Source organism: Coregonus clupeaformis, chromosome 25, assembly GCF_020615455.1.
Source record: "Coregonus clupeaformis isolate EN_2021a chromosome 25, ASM2061545v1, whole genome shotgun sequence".
Taxonomy (NCBI): domain Eukaryota; kingdom Metazoa; phylum Chordata; class Actinopteri; order Salmoniformes; family Salmonidae; genus Coregonus; species Coregonus clupeaformis.
The window spans coordinates 6276647-6296592 of record NC_059216.1 but is presented as its reverse complement, the minus strand read 5'-3'; the positions used below and the strand labels follow the sequence as shown (position 1 = coordinate 6296592).

At 40.7% G+C, this 19946-nt stretch overlaps 3 protein-coding genes across 4 annotated transcripts; 2 read left to right on the top strand and 1 right to left on the bottom strand.

The window, feature by feature from the left end:
- Positions 1–3135: 3135 nt before the first annotated feature.
- On the top strand, positions 3136–6233 carry LOC121539334 (charged multivesicular body protein 3). The gene is made up of 6 exons (XM_041847745.2): positions 3136–3312; positions 3984–4044; positions 4260–4439; positions 4659–4780; positions 5079–5193; positions 5322–6233. Exons 1-6 carry the CDS (start codon positions 3268–3270, stop codon positions 5459–5461), a joined length of 663 nt encoding a protein of 220 aa, XP_041703679.1. The 5' UTR covers positions 3136–3267; the 3' UTR covers positions 5462–6233.
- A 1647-nt stretch (positions 6234–7880) lies between these two features.
- On the top strand, positions 7881–17920 carry LOC121539333 (receptor expression-enhancing protein 1). 2 transcript variants are annotated; one of them, XM_041847742.2, is made up of 8 exons: positions 7881–8004; positions 9665–9737; positions 9940–10016; positions 10241–10361; positions 10827–10940; positions 11058–11229; positions 14489–14720; positions 15651–17920. In XM_041847742.2, exons 1-7 carry the CDS (start codon positions 7973–7975, stop codon positions 14698–14700), a joined length of 801 nt encoding a protein of 266 aa, XP_041703676.2. In that variant the 5' UTR covers positions 7881–7972; the 3' UTR covers positions 14701–14720; positions 15651–17920. The 2 variants fall into 2 exon arrangements, with proteins under 2 accessions (XP_041703676.2, XP_041703677.1); XM_041847743.2 differs by lacking the exon at positions 14489–14720 and having other exon boundaries at positions 7888–8004.
- A 218-nt stretch (positions 17921–18138) lies between these two features.
- LOC121539335 (39S ribosomal protein L35, mitochondrial) lies at positions 18139–19907 on the bottom strand. The gene is made up of 4 exons (XM_041847746.2): positions 19825–19907; positions 19370–19532; positions 18948–19092; positions 18139–18834 (listed from the first exon to the last, which is right to left on the bottom strand). Exons 1-4 carry the CDS (start codon positions 19853–19855, stop codon positions 18646–18648), a joined length of 528 nt encoding a protein of 175 aa, XP_041703680.1. The 5' UTR covers positions 19856–19907; the 3' UTR covers positions 18139–18645.
- Between the last annotated feature and the right edge of the window lie 39 nt (positions 19908–19946).

The following is a 19946-nucleotide window of genomic DNA, read 5'->3' as shown; positions in this document are numbered from 1 at the left end:
AGCCTCTTAAAGAAAAAGTTACAGGTCTGTGAGAGCCAGAAATATTGCTTGTTTGTAGGTGACCAAATACTTATTTTCCACCATAATTTGCAAATAAATTCATAAAAAATCCTACAATGTGATTTTCTGGATTTTTTTTTCTCAATTTGGGAAAGGCCTCTCATCTTTTTAAGTGGGAGAACTTGCACAATTGGTGGCTGACTAAATACTTTTTTCCCCACTGTATGTTGCATTGATCCGATCTGTAATAGACTATGGCAGTATAGCATGTGGTTCGGCAGCCCGGACCTCACTGGAAAGGCTAGATGTCATACAGGGGCAAGGACTCAGAATATGTAGTGGGGCGTTTCAGACGTCCCCAGTGGCTGCATTACAGGTGGAGATGGGGGATATGAAATTGCAGATTAGGAGACAGCAGCTGGCAATGAATTATTGGGTCAACCTACAGTACAGGGACATGGGGTGTCTCATCCTGCGAAAGGGATTTTACAGGCATGCTGGGAACATGACCGAAGACAGAACACAAGCTTTGGGTGGGTGGGGAATACCCAGGCGAAGGAGATGGGACTGTATGGAAGGGAGTTTAGTCCAACGGTAGCTATTCCTGTAAATCCACCATGGCTACTCCCGCCTCCAGTAGTTCATCTAGAAGTGTTGGAGAGACTACAGAAAGATAGGGAGGGTGTTGATCCATCTGATTTGTTTAAGAGACGTCTGGATACTGTGTATCAGGATATCATTTACACAGATGGTTCAAAAGATCCAAGGACAGGACGTACTGGGTCAGCATTTGTAGTGCAGGAATGAGGGGTGGAAGTCAGGAAACGTATTACAGATCATCTGGCTGTATATACGGCGGAGCTGATGGCCATACTGTTGGCCTTGCAGTGGATGGAGGAAGTAAAGCCAGACAGAGAAGTTATTTACTCTGATTCATGTGCAGTGTTAATGAGTCTCCAGTCCTTTAGCTGATGTAGCAGACAATACCTACTTTATGAGGTGCTACAAACCCATGGCAGGATTAGACAGATGGATATACAGATAAGATTTACTTGGGTCACAGCCCATGTGGTGGTGGAGGGGAACGAGGCAGTTGATGTACTGGCTAAACAAGCAGTTAGTAGTGGGGATGTTGATGTTGTAGTTTCAATGAGCAAGGCAGAGGCAAAAAGCCTGATATGGACAGTGATGGTGCAGAGATGGCAGGAGCAGTGTAATAGAGATACTAAGGGCAGGCATTTATTTCAAGTAAAGTCAGGGAGGGAGGACGGCAGGAAGGGACAGAAGAGAGGAAGCTATTTTTACTAGATTAAGTGTGGGACACAGCCAGTTGAATAAGACCTTAAATGTGACAGGAAAGTTTGATTATTGCCAGGAAACAGAGACTGTGGAGCATGTATTGCTACAGTGTGGGCAGTATCAGAAGGAAAGCGAGAGGCTGAGATCTAGTATGAGGGAGAAGGGGATGCAGGAAATTAGTTTAAAGAGTATATTGAGTAGAACGTCATTAGATATAGTCTCAAATATTTTGTTATCTTTTTTAAGAGCAACGGGGCTGGCAGGTAGGATTTAGTTTCTCCCTGTTGCTGGCCCACACTCCAGTACAGTAGGTGGCGGTAATGCACCATAACGTTGGATGCTAACCGCCGATAAACCCCACCGAAGAAGAAGAAGAAGAATAAGAGTTCACTCATCTGATGGACATTGTATGTCAGTAGGGGCGGAAGGTGGTTCTAATTTGCCGGAAATTAGCAGAACAGATGCTGATGCGTAGAACGTCAGATGGAAAAAAGATGGCGGAAGCGGATGATGAAGTGGATTCTGAATCTAATGGCGGTAGAATCAAGGAGAATTGGAATATTGTCCAAAAGAAAGGAAAACAGAGCAAAGTAGAGTATAGTGATGAGAATGTCACTTCGTATCTTGTAGGAGTACGGTTTGTAAATGAGGAGCAGCTGATCGAATAACCAATCTTGAGGAATCCATTTGAGATATCCAAACTGGTGGAGAGAGTACTGGGTATAGTGACGGCTGTGAGGATCATGAGAGGCGGGCTGGTTTTAATTGTTTGTGCTTCTCAGGATCAGAAGAAACGTGTCTTGCGTCTCAACCGATTTGATAAGTTTGAAGTATCGTGTGTGTCTCTTAGGAACAGGGCACCCCTCAAGGGGGTTATATCTGGAGTCTCGTGGGAAGTAGATGTTGAAAAGATGAAAAATATTCCTGGAGTGATTGATGCACGTCGGATGAATCGTGTGGTGAATGAAGAAGAAGTGAAGAGTATCTGTTCTTTAGTTTTTTGATATGGAGTCTCTCCCTACTCAAGTGCAGTTAGGGTATATTAACTACAGAGTCAGAGCATTTATCCCAAGACCAATGCAGTGTGATCATTGCAAAGCTTTTGTTCATGTTTCAAGTGTTTGCAGAAGGGAGAAGCTGAGATGTCCAAGTTGTGGAAAATATAATATTATGTGTTATAAAAGTGATGAAAATGTGACATGTTGCAATTGTGGTGGGAACCTTGAAGCCACATCTTTTGAATGCCCCACAAGGGTGAAAGAGAATGAGGTGGCCAAAGTCAGGGCTATCCAGAGCATATCATATGCAGCAGCTGCTAAAAGGGTTGAGGGTTTGAATGGTGCACTTGAATAGTCCATGGTGGTGGATAGGCCTTCGCTACAAGGGTTGCCTTTCACCAGCAGGATCCTGACATTTTAAAGGTTAAGAAGGTGGACTTTGTGGCCTTTATAGCTATAGTGATAAATGGCACTGCCAAGGTGGAGAGAAGGTTCAGGAAGATAGAAATCATTGTGGAAGCAGCGGCGTGGTTCCTGGGGCTGAAAGATTTCTCAGCGAAGGAGTAACATGGAATATTGTCACAAGCCGTACCACCATCTCAGGCCCTAGAGCCTGAGAAGGGAGATATGGAGAATTGGAAGAAGTGGGAGTTTTGTTTTGTCAATGTACTATTTTAATTTGGGTGGATTAAGTTAGTTTCCCTATCACGTATGGATTTTATTTTGACCTTGTTTTGGTTTCAACCCGTCCAGTTAGTGGCGGCAATACACCTTTTGGGGTTGTAGTCCGCCATAAAACCCACAGAAGAAGAAGTATGTCGGGTGGCGCATTGACGTATTGGAACGTGGCCTGGGAGACGAAGTGGCGTAGCTTGGAATCCGGAAGTGGTAGAAGGTGTATGCTAATGTTTCAGTTGTTTTCTGTATTACCAGCTTAGCTAGGTTAGCTAACGTAATCGTTGTAATCAAAATGGGACTGTTCGGAAAAACACAAGATAAACCACCAAAAGACTTGGTAAGTGATGGCTTCTGGTGAGGGGCGACGCGAGCTTGACAGCTAGCCAAACAACTCATTCTATGCTAGCTACAGTACCTAGCAGCTAGGCTAGCTTGCTCGGTTTATTTATGGTACTGTAGCTAGGGCGACGTTTATCCTCTCCTCATGACCTCCATCGTATTTAAACTTGAATCAAAAAACGTTGTATTGTAATGTAGCTAGCTAACGTTTACTAAGGCAGTTTACGAGTTAGCTAACGCTAGCCAATGGTTGCTAACATTAGCATTTGAGTTTGATTGTTTGCCACACAGTAGCTAACCCTAACTTGCTAGCTAGCTTGTTGTGGCCTTCAATATAAGTGCTTGTTTGCTAGCTACTTGTATTGGAAGAATATGTAGCCTATATTTACAAACTTTATTCCCAAAAATGCAATGGCTAGTTGCTGGCCTGTTGCTCATTTACACGGTAGCAGCAGGTAGCTAGCAGCCAGCACCATCCTCTGATGTAAACAAACGACCAGAAATCTAACGTCACTTTTCATGGTTCTGTCTCAAATGTACACCGAAGAAGAACAAAGTATTGTTTACACGACATTTCCTTAAGCTTGACAGTGAATGACACGTCTGATTAATGTCATATGTGACTAGTGATTTGTTAAAGCTTAATTCACTTTTTTTCTATCATTGAAGGTAAATGAATGGTCACTCAAAATCAGGAAGGAGATGAGAGTGATTGACAGACAAATTCGAGGTGAGAAGAAGTACTTTAAGGCTACCTTATGTGAAGCCTAGTCCAATGTTGGTTTAAGAATGTCAGAGAGCAAATCATTTTCAATACGAAAACAATACACTATAACATTATAAATACCAAGGAAATCTGCTGTCAAACTTCTGTCATAATGTTCTACATTAGTTTGTTATATTACATTATATTAGCAGTCTCTCATTGTTCCTCTCCTATCTCAGACATTCAGAGGGAGGAGGAGAAGGTAAAGAGATCCATCAAAGATGCTGCTAAAAAGGGACACAGGGACGTGTGTGTGGTTCTTGCAAAAGAGATGATACAGTCGAAGCGTGCAGTCAGCAAACTTTATGCCTCCAAAGCCCAAATGAACTCTGTACTTCTCAGCATGAAGAACCAGCTTTGTGAGTGTGAAGGAAACTACTGATGTAGCACCACCAGCTACAAAATGCCCAGGATAAGTTCAGTTGATGACAAATTAATAGAAATGCTTTGTAACTCTGGACGCTAGTAGGGGTGCATAGTTTTTTCTGGTCAGGTCAAGTCATGGCCCTAATATGAATATGTACGTGTTACATTACGAAGGGGTGGTGTCTGGTGTGTGACTGCTGTTATTTTTCCAGCTGTATTGCGTGTAGCTGGCGCCCTTCAGAAGAGCACAGAGGTCATGAAAGCCATGCAGAGCTTAGTGAAGATCCCAGAGATCCAGGGCACCATGAGGGAGCTGTCCAAGGAGATGATGAAGGTCAGTCGCATATCCGCTGACTCACTGTGGCCGCTTTGTTACTGTTGGGAACATAAATAGATCACTGCTCATGTCTATTGCTGCTGCGTCACGTACCAGTGTGTAGCCCTCTTTAGAGAGACTCGGGGAAGCTGTCCAGTTTTTAACCACTGCTACGATCTGAAGCTACAAACATACAATTCATATAACCAACAATATTATGCACTGTCTAAATGTATATTGAAGAATAACAATGTTTAAATTAATAAATACTGTTTGAGTATTGATATAACCTTTTGGTGTTGTTTATGTCCCACAGGCTGGTATCATAGAGGAGATGCTGGAGGATACCTTTGAAAGCATGGAGGATGATGATGAGATGGAGGAGGCAGCGGAGGCAGAAGTTGATAAGATCCTCTTTGAGATCACAGCAGGTAAAGACAGTCCCTCTGGTAATGAAACTGGTCTCAAACAGTTGTGTGGGGCTGTAAATTATCACCTGTCTGGCAGGGGCTGAGGGTAAAAAATAAAATGTTGTACATGGTGGTTTGTTCCATTTTAGGTGCCCTTGGCAAAGCGCCCAGCAAAGTCACAGATGCCCTGCCTGAAATGGAGCCTCCTGCGGCAGCCGCAGCCTCAGAGGATGAGTCGGAGGAGGACATTGAGGAGATGCAGTCTAGACTGGCAGCCTTAAGGAGCTAAGATTGACCTTTTGACCTCTTTTTGTCCCCTTAAAGCCTTTTTGCCTTCCCAAGGATGTACAAAGACAATTTTGGTCTACTCTAGGGTTTACCTAGTTTCTTCTCAAATACATTTAGTCTCTTTCTTTCACATTATTATTTTTGATTAGCTTTGGGCTGAGAACTTTTCAATGCTTAGGGCTAAATAACATATCAGATCTATTCTTATGAAAGTTGGCTTTTATGACCTTACATATAAGCTGGGTAAGCCCATAAATCACCCAAAGTGTGGTGACTGTATACCCAACGTTGCAAAGATATATATGAATCCCAAGATCGCTGAAAATAAGAAAGGCTCATGCGTATCTAAAGTGCTGAGTGTGGTCTGATTATTTTGGGGAAGCTGAGGCTTCATCCTGCAATTGGTTGGATTAACTACCCACTGTGCACACACAAGTTGAATCAATGTTGTTTCCACGTCAAATCAATTAAATTACGTTGAACCAACATGGAATAGACGATGAGTTGACGTCTGTGCCTAGTGGACAGAGACTTACTCTGAGCCGGTCACTGACATATCTAATCCGTAATGGAAACGTCTTGCTCTGCATTGCGATATTAAATGAGTGACTCATCACATTTTAGTGTTCATTAAACTTTAATCCACGATGTTAATAACTTTAATCCATCACTACTCTGATCTAGTTCAGAAATCTATCTAAATGTAATACAATATACACTGAGTATACCAAACATTAGGAACACCTTCCTAATAAGGAGTTGCACCCCACCCTTTGCCCTCAGAACAGCCTCAATTCGTCGGGGCATGGACTCTACAAGGTGTTGAAAACATTCCATGCTTCCCACAGTTGTGTCAAGTTAGCTGGATGTCCTTTGGGTGGTGGACTATTCTTGATTCACACGGGAAACTGTTGATCATTAAAAACCTAGCAGTGTTGCAGTTCTTGGCACAAACCGGTGCGCCTGTCACCTACTACCATACCCTGTTCAAAGGCACTTTAATATTTTGTCTTGCCCATTTACCCTCTGAATGGCACACATACACAATCCATGTCTCAATTGTCTCGAGGCTTAAAAATACTTATTTAACCTGTCTCCTCCCTTCATCTGCACTGATTTGAAGTCGATTTAACAAGTGACATCAATAAGGGATCATAGCTTTCACCTGGTCAGTCTGTCATGGAAAGAGCAGGTGTTCTTAATGTTTTGTACACTCAATGTATTTAATTTACTTTCAGCATTTGAAACACTAGAACTTAAAAGCAAACTTCTCTTTTAAAGATTATATGTACAGTGCATATCTATCTTTATTATTATTATTGTCTTCTATAATGTTGTTTGGAGGGGTAAAGAAGGAACGCAAATTCTAACCGATTTTGTACGTTGAGATCCTGCTTCTTTAACTGTGTATTGTTGGCCTCAAAGTCCTTAAAGTTGTTGTGCTTATTCAGTAAAAAATCTGATTTGTTAGTCTCATTTCAGACCCTGTGTGTTATGGGTTGTTTTCTTCTGTGCATACTTTTGTTTTTTATGTGGCCAGGAAATTAAGGAAATAAACATGGATGATTTTACTGTTGCCTGGCCTCTCCATACTTGAATGTTACCTGAAAGTTAAGGAAAATAGAAGAGTAGGATGAAAGGAAAAAGTGGACAAATGTGTTTGGTTCGGTTGGTAGGTCACTTTACTTTTGTTGCTTTATTTTATGGGAAAGAGCAACTACTGTGAAAACACATTCAAGACTGAGATAGTCTTGGAGCTAAACTTTGCTCTGGGGTGCTTTTCCCTTGGCTTCAAATGGATTAGCTTTCTACCAGCCACAGCCCTCCCTCAGCAGCCTTTGTGTGTAATGTAACCAAAGTCTTATCTCGATCCTCTGACTGATATGTAGGTTACCAGTCAAAAAAGCGCTGTCTCATGTTTTAGGGAAAACTCCCAAAAATGATTTACAAGCTTCAACTAATAGCAGTGGATTTTATTGAATTAGTATTGTTTCTGAAACTGAACACTTACATGTGTTTTGCAATCATAGTTTGCTATGCTATTGAGACGTTTAATCCACACTGCCTGGTCCATGCTATCTGGGATCCTTGGGATGTCTCAACCCTCTATTGAAGTTGAAATTTAAAATGGTTAGGGTAGCGTTTACGATTCTGAATAGCACTTACCCTGCCTGGTCTGCTCACTTTCTTTTTCTTCCAGATCCAGGCCCTCTATTTCCCAGAAGGTGGTTGATATTGGTGTTATCATTACAACCTCACAATCTTCCTAGTTATAGTGTTAAATTTTTAAATGATGTATTTACATTAATTCAAACAACATCAGGTAGTTAGGCCAGTAATTATTTCAATAGACTCAAAACTGTTTATTCTGTATCACGTTCATGTCTGCGTGCAGCGCACCGTTTGACGCCGTGGTTGGTCCTCGCTGACGCTGCTGTCAAATGGCAACTGCCAACGCTCAAGAAGGAAACTCCTCCCTGTTGACAGCACGTTCCGTCACCTTCTCAGCGCAATGGTTTCTTGGATAATCTCTAGACTTGTGGTGTAAGTTATTTTTTATCACATTCTTCTTTCATAAAAATCCCAACTCGAGATAATGCCGTTTGCTGTAAATATGCGTTTTTTTCTGTGACACAAGGTGCATGACAGCAGTGGCGGCTTTATAGCCTATTTAGGCTACGTCTTATTTCTAAGCAGAGATGGTGACTCTGGGGTTTGAGACGAGACAGAATATTGTGCTCTGTTTATGACTGTGTTATTCCTTATTTAAAGAATGGTTTTTTTGCCATTTCGGCGCACATTATTTGATTTAATTGTCATATCACATTTAAAGGTCGGTGAATATTTTGTTTAGCCTATTATGTATTTACATGCGATTATATTCCAGACAAAGAATTACGTGATTGCCCAAATTAAATATGTATATTTCTATTGATATATGTCTGCTCATGCAGAGCTATGCATGTTGGAAATGATCAAGCAACAAGAATGCTGCCATCGATAGGGGATTTCATGCAGTAAATGCAAATATAACTGAATAAAATGCTTTTATAAAGCACAGAGCAGTGGTAAGCAGAGCTATTTTATGATACTTGATGTCCTTTATTTGGAAAACAAAGGGATGGGTCAACCCTCTCAGGTTACAATACAAGTGTTGCATATAATTCTAAGACTTTATTGCCACAAATGTTCTGAGCCATCTGAATATTTAAGCACGTTAATCTATGGAAGCAGAATTATAGGCTCCACTGGCCATTTCTATTGTGTTGTAATATGGCGAAATGATTAAACGTGTTCACAACATATAGACTTGGAGTTAGCCAAATCTCAAAATAGCACGTAAATTAAATTTAGGTTACAATATCATATTACATTGCTGTTTCAGACATGAGGCTCCAAGTGTCTTCTTTCTGTCTGTCTTGGCATTCAAAGCTCTATATAGACTATCCAACACAACATTTTATTTGTTATTTTGAGGTCTTAAGCAGAAACACTGAATGCATTTTGTTTTGTGTGACCTTGTGGGTCTAACAACTGTATGGTTATACAGGACAAGCCAGTATAGGCCTATATACGTCAGTAATTTAAGCAGGTCACACTCAGCTGTTGCCATACTGTTGCTTCAAGACAAGGGGTCCCCCTGTCCGAAAGATATACAGTCCCACACAGGTGTAGTCCTCGTGTGGCCTTGTTTAATAAGTTCGAATTTTAAATGTGCTCCCATTAGTTTGAATTGTTGTTGAAAATATGAGTGTCTTCATGTCAATTACACATTCAACAATATGGGCGGAATTGGAAATCACTTGCGCACGTAAAACTCGGACTTGTCTCGCGGGGTCTCTGATGGCAATGGGATTTTGGCGCAAAGGAAATGCGCATGGGATGGTTCTCAGATACTCACTCACAATTTCTTGGAATATGAGCCACTCCCTGTTGATTTATTATTTGTTTATATAAACATTATGCATTCAATCAAATCTAAAACAGTTTTAACACAGTCAATTCGTCATAATCCCAATACCCAGGACTGGGGAGTCAGAGGATAGATAATGGCAATTCAATTGTGAACTGCTGTCAGTTGCTGTAGCCTACTTTGGACAGTTTTTACTATTGAGTTTTATTTGCTTTTATCCCCATAAATGTGTGTGGATGTGCTGGACAAGCACTTATTGCATAGGCTAATGACATGTTTTGTGTTTTCCAGGCTTGTATTTGGCACATTATATCCTGCATACTCCTCATACAAAGCTGTCAAGTCAAAGGATGTGAAGGAATATGTGAGTGTTAGCAACATTATGAAAAAAAGTGACAATGAAACCAAACAGTAACATGCCATAGTCTGGGCATATTATGGGCCAGTTTCACAGACCCAGCCAACTCTTGGACTGAATTACTTAAACCAGGATTTATTAGAATTGAGTTTAATATTCTGAACTATTATGTATCAGACTAACTGTGATAGTTATTTTGATTTTAAAGGTGAAATGGATGATGTACTGGATCATATTTGCACTATTCACCACCATGGAAACCATCACAGATATATTTATCTGTTGGTAAGTTAATGGTGTATTATAAAACACCTATTTTGTTTATGTATATTATTATTTCACTTGATTTCATATAATTAGTTATGATGTCCAAAATATTGTTCTGAAATAGTACTGAGTCACATAACATTAGCCAACATAGGATAGTCATAAGACTAATGATGGTGTTGTAATGGAGTATAGATTTTATGAATGCTCTGATCACTGTATTATTCTTCCCTTCACTGTAGGGTTCCTTTCTATTATGAGCTGAAGATTGCCTTTGTGGTATGGTTACTGTCTCCCTACACAAAGGGGTCCAGTGTTCTATACAGGAAGTTTGTTCACCCAACACTATCTTCAAAAGAGAAGGTGAGACCAGTGCATTAGTACTTTTTTTTTTGTCCTCTTGAAATGTATTATGAGGTGTCTTCTATATTATATATGCTTTAAATGCTCTGCTAATAATTTTAATGACAGAGTTTGCTGTGATCAATTATCCAAGGGAGAGGTTGGATTGTCCTAGCTGGTCATGTTTTGGGTGATGGGCAGGAAGGAAACGGCACACGTCAGAGTTGAGAGGGGACCAACACAGGGACCCACTGTCATATGAAAATAACAATAACACTGATTCTAAAAGACAATCAAGATGTCCACTCTTTATGTGTGAAGAAACATATCCATTGCTAAAGAGCAATCTCAAGACAGATAGAGACCATGTTCATTACAAATAGTCACAACATTTATTGTTTACATACAGTACATCAAATCTATGAATGTGTTTTTCACATGGCCTGCCAATAAAAACACAATTAATGTGTTTTTCTCTCTGTCCAGGATATTGATGACTATCTCTGCCAAGCAAAGGACAAAAGCTACGATACTCTGGTGACTTTTGGGAGGAAAGGTTTGAATGTAGCAGCCACAGCTGCAGTCCTGGCTGCGACAAAGGTAATGCTTACTATTTTAATTTCTGATGTGTCCTGGGGGAATGGTGGGGTGAAGTGATGTTTTTCTGTATTCATATAGATAATTCATAGTGTTCATGTATTTTGTCTCCCACCCCAGAGCCAAGGAGTACTGTCAGATAGACTACGAAGTTTCAGCATGCATGACTTGTCTGCCTACCAGTCCGACCAAACTGAGATGGACTCTGGATCTGTCTCCACCCAGTCTGCAGCTGGACAACAGAGGGCCAAGACCATGATGCGCAGCAAGTCAGAGAGTGGCTACACCAAGGGTGAGACTATACTGCCACATACACTTACATCACTAACCAGGATACAGACAGAACGAATGACACAGCCAGTGTCAGGATGAGATGATCCTATTGCACATAATTTTCCCATAAGACAATTTGATCACCTCTTAGATAACTACCAGGTAATAGCTAAGTAGCAATATGGTAACACTGAAAAGGGTAGATACAGTGCATTCGGAAAGTATTCAGACCCCATTACTATTTCCAAATGTTGTTACGTTACAGCCTTATTCTAAAATGGATTAAATAGTTTTTTCCCCTCATCAATCTACACACAATGCCCCATAATGACAAAGCAAAAACAGGTTTTTAGAAATGTTTGCAAATGTATAAAAATAAAACACGGAAATATCACATTTACATAAGTATTCAGACCCTTTACTCAGTATTTTGTTGAAGCACCTTTACCAGCGATGACAGCCTCAGGTCTTCTTGGGTATGACGCTACAAGCTTGGCACATCTGTATTTGGGGAGTTTCTCCCATTCTTCTCTGCAGATCCTCTCAAGCTCTGTCAGGTTGGATGGGGAGCGTCACTGCACCGCTATTTTCAGGTCTCTCCAGAGATGTTCGATCGGGTTCAAGTCCGGGCTCTGGCTGGGCCACTCAAGGACATTCAGAGACTTGTCCCGAAGCTACTCCTGCATTGTCTTGGCTGTGTGCTTAGGATCATTGTCCTGTTGGAAGGTGAACCTTCGCCCCAGTCTGAGGTCCTGAGCACTCTGGAGCAGGTTTTCATCAAGGATCTCTCTGTACTTTGCTCCGTTCATCTTCCCTTGATCCTGACTAGTCTCCCAGTCCTTGCTGCTGAAAAACATCCCCATAGCATGATGCTGTCACCACCATGCTTCACCGTAGGGATGGTGCCAGGTTTCCTCCAGACGTGACGCGTGGCATTCAGGCCAAAGAGTTCAGTCTTGGTTTAATCAGACCAGAGAATCTTGTTTCTCATGGTCTGAGAGTCCTTTAGGTGCCTTTGGCAAACTCCAAGCGGGCTGTCATATGCCTTTTACTGAGGAGTGGCTTCCGTCTGGCCACTCTACCATAAAGGCCTGATTGGTGGAGTGCTGCAGAAATGGTTGTCCTTCTGGAAGGTTCTCCCTTCTCCACAGAGGAACTCTGGAGCTCTGTCAGAGTGACCATCAGGTTCTTGGTCACCTCCGTGACCAAGGCCCTTCTCCCCCGATTGCTCAGTTTGGCCGGGCGGCCAGCTCTAGGAAGAGTCTTGGTGGTTCCAAACTTCTTCCATTTAAGAATGATGGAGGCCACTGTGTTCTTGGGGACCTTCAATGCTGCAGACATTTTTTGGTACCCTTGTTCAGATCTGTGCCTTGACATAATCCTGTCTTGGAGCTCTACGGACAATTCCTTCGACCTCATGGCTTGGTTTTTGCTCTGACATGCACTGTCAACTGTGGGACCTTATATAGACAGGTGTGTGCCTTTCCTAATCATGTCCAATCAATTGAATTTATCACAGGTGGACTCCAAGTTGTAGAAACATCTCAAGGATGATCAATGGAAACAGGATGCACCTAAGCTACATTTCGAGTCTCATAGCAAAGGGTCTGAATACTTATGTAAATAGCATATTTCTGTTTTTATTTATTTATAATTGTGCAAACATTTCTAAAAACCTGTTTTCGCTTTGTCATTATGGGTGTATTTATTATGTGTAGATTGAGGATTTGTATTTATTTAATCCATTTTAGAATAAGGCTGTAACGTAACAAAATGTGGAAAAAGGGAAGGGGTCTGAATACTTTCCGAATGCACTGTACGATTGGCAATGTGTACACCTCTAGCATGTGTACTAGTACGGCCTAATAGAGTAAATCATATTTCACAGTTGAACTCCCTAGTTAGTAACATATTTACCTTACTGCTTAGTATTGCTCATTGCTTCAAAGTAAAGGCATTAGAAATGTTGGCACTGCTGAAAACAGGTCTGTTTCCTCTGCGTAAACAAACATTATCATATGGCCTCTTTCCTGTTTAAGCCTGAAGATAATAGTTCTGTGCCCTGACTTTCCTTAGTCCCCCTAACCCCACATCTCTATTCCTGTTTGTGACGCTCCCTGACTGCAGGTCAGTCTCCACAGGGCTGCCAGGCAGGCTCTAGACCAGTGGTATTCAAACTTTCAAACCCCAAATCTGACGACACAACATTAAAATCGGTCCATTTAGATTTTCACATCAAGAAATAACCTTCAATTCATTACATTTTCTCTCTTATCAAAATTAAGAGAACCAATAAATACATTTACTCACTGAAATTGTATTTTTCAAATGATTTTTCTCAAAAACATTTGTATATTGTCTCATGAAAAAATTCTGTATTCTTAATTTTGGCCAACCCCACTGCAATTCCCTTGACTTTGAATACCACTGCTCTAGACCCACCTAGGAATGATTCACGTTTAGCTTTTATCATAGAATGACCAGAGCCTGCTCTTCGGTGGCCATACTAGTTCAATGTTTCATGTCTCATTATACGGTATGTGTTGTACAGTCCTAAAGTTTCTTTGAGATTTACTTTGTTTGGATTGATGAGTCTATTTTCCAAGAGGTTATTAATAGCCACAAGGTGAAAAAGAATGCTTTTGCACCGTCGCTCTGTTAACATTTTTTGTTGTGGATGACTGTAACTGTAAGTGGCTGTACTGTATGTGGATCATTAACACGTTTTCCAATTATGTTTGAAAAACGTGTTTCGTTAATTTACCACACACTTATTGTACAATAATTACAATGTGATTATCTGTGTTTTCAGAACAACATGATATTAGCTGATAGGTCAACCAGCGTCCTTCATATTGAAAGAGCAGGGTTATGAAAGGCTATTTTGGCCTTTTGCTTTCCGTTTCCATGGCATATTGAATGATGAGATGGAAATCCAGTGTACTCAACATGATTCTGCAGACTAAATGAAGGGCACTGAAGAGGAGTCCTCGTCCTAATGGCATTGCTCTGTGAGAGAGGGTATCCCATATCTTTCAGCATTATTCTAGTCCTTATTCCCCTGCCTGCACACATGGTCCTTTTGATGTCTGCTCCCGTGCTGTGTGTAGAGAACAACAACCCTACTCTGCCCCTTAGAAAGTCAATTCATAACAACCTCACTGTAGTGAAGCTACAGCACTTCAATAATTATAGTACAACATTTTCACTGCTGCTTTCAGCATACATTCTGATATGTGTCTGTTCATCTTTCACCACCGTTGCTTCTCACGGTGCAGGGCAGGATTTGGATATGACTGCGTATGAGGTGTTGAGATTCGACCAGTGTGACACCAAGGAGCTGCTGTCCCACCCTATTACGCCCCCCAAACCCACACTCCCTCCTTCACCCTCTCTGACCCCCCAGCCCTCTCCACCTCCATCCCTTGCACCAGAGCAGACTGAGGACATGGGGGGGGAACATCAACAAGCACCCCACAGCTCAGGCTGATTAAGAGGAAGGCACCTGAGGTACTCCTTTAAACTGGCTGGCCTACTGTGTGTGGTTCTAACTGCCCCTGAACTGGACTGTGACTAACACACCGAGTCACTAATTCTAACTGGGTTCTCGTGGCGTGGCACGGTATCATTGCAAAAATTAGGACGGCAGATCATTTTTGGGCTGAAATTGGTTGTACCGTTATGATACAAATTAGTTTCTAATATGCATTTGTAGTTTTAGTGGACTGATGTGTGTAAATTGATGTTATTTTCAGTAATGTTTTACTGCTTTTATGACTTTGCTGTTGAATGCAATTACATTTACATTTTAGTCATTTAGCAGACGCTCTTATCCAGAGCGACTTACAGTTAGTGAATACATTATTATTATTATTATTTTTTTTTTATACTGGCCCCCCGTGGGAATCGAACCCACAACCCTGGCGTTGCAAACGCCATGCTCTATCAACTGAGCTACATCCCTGCCGGCCATTCCCTCCCCTACCCTGGACGACGCTGGGCCAATTGTGCGCCGCCCATGAGTCTCCCGGTCGCGGCCGGCTGCGACAGAGCCTGGATTCGAACCAGGATCTCTAGTGGCACAGTTAGCACTGCGATGCAGTGCCTTAGACCACTGCGCCACTCAGGAGGCTGTGGAAGTATTGATTTGATTGCATGTATTGTTTTCCCAATTTCCCTAGAAAACAAGCTGGAACAGGCCTCTGACAAGAACATTCCACGATTGCTTTCTTTACCATGTGTCAAATCATATTTTCATAATTTACTGAGTGTTTATCTTGTGCCCAAACTGACTGTAGAGATACACAGAGCATGCATATCGGACAGACAAGATCAACATTGTCAGCCCACAAACCAGGAATAATGTTGCATTTACTGCTTTCAGAACCGTTATGGTTAATCAGTGCCCCATCTCTCTTTTTTCCGTCTCTCTCTTTCCAGCCTCCTCCTAGAGACATAAGGCCTCTCACAAGATCCAGGATTGCCCAGCTGTCTTCAAACAGAGAAGGCATGTGATTTTGTGTTAGCTGCGAGGAGAAGAGGGTAAATAAGGAAATGTGGCCAAAAGCTAAATGCATAAAGCAGCCTTGTTTTAGTATAAGGAAACCAAAGTGACTTGTGACCCTCTATCTTAATATATATGACCTCTGGCACATACTGTACTGTAAAGGAGACAGATGGTGGGTGCCATCAAGGTAGCACTCAAGAGTGGGCTCCATACCATACAGACATTTGGATTGATTGGTCGGTCATTGAATATGTTTTTGTATGTATGTAAAGTGTGTGTATTTATCATTCAGATAGTTTTTTATATATTATGTTTAGAGACAAATGCATGTATGTGTCTCTGGTCCTTAGTCAGGTGATGTCATAAAACAGAATGTATTGTCACTTCATCTTTTTGTGGCTACTTGGTCACTGTCTGAGATGGCATCAGTCATCAGGAGAGTAGCAGGGTGAAATACTCCCTAAGTAAAGGATTTGGTTGTCCACTCACTCTCTTGGGTTTGTAGGGAGAGCTTTGACCTGGCAAATACAATCTGTACTGACAATTTAACAGAAATTAATTGTCCTGTCAGGTTAGTATAACTCCTCAAAGGTGGTATTTATTTATGAGATAAAATAGCTGTGGTAGGACTTCAAAAATGCTGATTATTATGAATCTACTAACAATGGAACTAAAAGAGTCAGCCAACTACAAGTAAGGGCTCTATTCAATCTGTATCGCTGAAGCATTACAGATTGCGCAATAGAAATGTAAAGGAAATGTCTGATTGAGCCGACATGTGCAGCGCTTACCGTGAAAGCAGTCTCCGCTAACGCGGGAAACATTGCCTTTAAATTTAAATCACGCTGTAACGCTGAACTTCCGCGATACGGATTGAATAGAGCTCTTTACCTTTGCTTATAAAGCCTTAAACCATTCAAATAAAACAGTGAGTACCTGGTACTTCAGAAACAGTAATATCAGTACTTGTATTTCTTGCAACGAGCACTAAAATATCACAAAAAACATTCTTCCAGAGAGAAAAATCATAAGCGATTCTATGCTTTTTCTACAAGTGGCCATAACTATGATTAATGTAATTGACTATTGGCACAATGCACTGTTCAGAGTTACTGCAACTGTTCCAGTACCATGAAATGGCAAAAAAGTAAACATCAGAAATGTAAAAATGTTTTTTCCCGTTTTTGGTTCACTGATCACCATGTTATTTACCATTACCAAAATTATTATTATATGGGATTAGTTAGTATTCAAATAAAGAAATTGCTCTATGGAGCAGAAATGTTGACAATCGACTTTTCAATCGCTTTATGACTAATCTGGCATTCAAGTCTGTCATTCAATTGTTTTGTAAAAGTTTGTTATTCATGTCGTATAGGCATCACTATACATTTAAGTATTTTCAGGTTTAGCACACAAAATATTATTTGAAGTGTATAGCTATTGTATAACAAAAGATACAGTGGCGAGGGCTATATACTCTGGTCCTTCTCAGAGTCTAAAAACACTGTGCAATACTCTGCTTTCATTGAGCAATTGTCAACTCACGCTTCTTACTCAAAACTCTACATTTCTCAATGTAGCCACAATTGTCGACCTGTATTTTCCCAGCCATTGTGAAGAGATTCATTTCTAATTCCTCTCTCAGACCTGCCTGTTGCCAAATCTGTGAGGGCATAGCAATTACACTATAGGTGGGCAGGTTCCTAACCTTTTGTAAATTACATGAATATCGAGAAAGTGTTTTTGCCAATGGTAGTAACAAAAGTGAGTGACATGCGGTCTGTCTTTAAATGAACGTTTTTGCACTGTAGGTATGTGAATTCACTTAGATTGAACCCTCTTGGCTATTACACAATGAGTCACTGAATCTGTGAATTATGCTTGGTGTTTGGGCAGCATTCATTTTAGTTCACTGTTCTCAATACAGTAGCTTAAATTAGAAATTAAGGCTTCTCCTCAGGTACGTGTGTTGAGTTTACATCAAATTCAATCACTTTCTGGTAAAAAGATTTAGGTATACACTTGTTGGCAGAGATTACATGTGGTACAATTTATTTTATCCTTGTTGCAACTTTAGTAGTTTGTTAATGTGTTGGAATGCGATTGCCTTTTCAAAATCAGAAAAATTGATACAAAATAAAGTGAATCATGTTTTTGTTGCTAGCTAGTAGTACACATCAATAAAGGAAAGTCATCATTGGATGATGTTCGTTATTTAGTAAATATGAACATTATTTACTACAGAGCATTGGGTGGATTAGTTTAGTTATTTGCTTCATTGAATGCCTTTGCCGATTTTACATAGATTCTGAAGTGGCTGAATATTATTTTCAAGCACTTTGTGGCAAGGTCAGGAAAGTTATTCTCATGGACAAAATACATGTTTCCACAATCTTGAGTCAAATAAATTGTATGAGGAACATGTCTGAACTCTATTTATTAAAAAGAAAAAATATGACAGAGACAGGAATGACGTGCGCTTTCTCTGTATCATCTGTGTTTCTGTTGGTGAACTGATAACAGCCAATATATATTATTTTTTTGTCATTTAGCAGACACTCTTATCCAGAGCGACTTACAGTAGGGAATCAAACCCACAACCCTGGTGTTGCAAGCGCCATGCTCTACCAACTGAGCCACACGAGACAATGTGATGCCATAGCTTATGTATTTTTTAAAATTATTATATTTAAATATGTAATACAATTCAAGAAGCATTTGCGATAATTTATTCAACGACTTTGAAAAGACAGTGATATTTCCATTTGATTTATCAATTGCAAATTTGCCCAAATCTGCGTTTCACTCTACGTTGACCAAAATGATGCTGTGAACAATGTTCTTGATCTCATCTGTGTACAATGAAATTTGATTAATCAATTGCAAATTACATACGTCTCAGGGTGGGAAGGCCATTTCAAGCCATTAGACTTTTAGGTTGACACGTTCATGATATTTCTTGTAGGGATCATTGACAAACCAGTTCCTCCTCTTCCAGAATTTAGTGGTCATTTTGTCCAAGAGCTTAATCTGTGTTTTGTTACAAAACACATGCTCCCTTAAACGCTTCTTTCTGGCAGGCAACTTCTTCCACAGTTTTTTCTTGTATCCAGCCTGTTGAGAATCAGCAGTAAGTGTCCATTCGAAGACAGAGGAAAAACAGAGTCAACGCCACAACCTTTATGGTTTCAGAACCTAAGGAAAACAGAATGAGACTTGTACATTACCTTGCGTCTAATCCAAAGGCCACAGTGCAGCCGCATGAACCTCTTCACCACTGACTTCACAGACTTCCTCTTCCCCTTTTTCAGGCTGATATACGTGAGGTTTCTGATTGGCTGCTGGACCAGGCTGGGAATGAGAGGCGCAACCCTGCAAGAACCAAGCCCCACCCAAATTAGTAAAATGCTTTTTTTTTTTTTACGTTTGCAGTTTCATGTCATTCAAACAAACAAAGCCACGGGATATTACTGCCATCATCTTATGAATTTAATTGATTGATGCATCTTTCAAATAAACAATTGAAACAAAAGCTATCTAGCTAGCTAAATGAATAGAAGAAAAAAAAAGCTAATCACACTTGATGAATTGAATCTGCAAAATATAACTATTCAGAATCTGATGAGCAGTATGTATGCCCAGCCCTCACCGTTGCAGGATGCTCGGTTTGGGTGTCTGGAAGGCTTTGGCAGACAGAGAAGCCCATGTAGGAGTAGTGAGCAGAGACCTCTGGACGGTTTGACGATGGATTATGGTGGAGAACCGACATATCTGCTGCCCCCTGGCAAACAGAGTCAACGGCCTCATCAAGCCTGTCCATGCAAAATAAAGACATTTCTAAAATTAAGGAAGCCATATCTTGTTCACTGCTAATAACGGTAGTACATATTCACTATCATCACACTAACTATATAGTTAGCTAGCATCATGACGAGTAAGCGTTGGCATTGGATAACCTTAGGCTGCGCTGCGCTAATAATAGCCACGAAAGTCGCCTTGTTAGGCAACAAATTAGCTATTATGATTGAAAAACAGCTAGCTATAGAACCTACACAAAACCTTTTGAAAGGTATTATCTCAATAATGTAGCAACACGTTACATACCAGGGACGTTCCTGGCCATTGTGGCTGCCATGTTTCTTATGATGCCGCTATGAAGCAGGCAATAATAACTAAGTACTTCCGGGTCACGGATTTTTGGAATCCTTCAGAATAAGAGTTCCGTC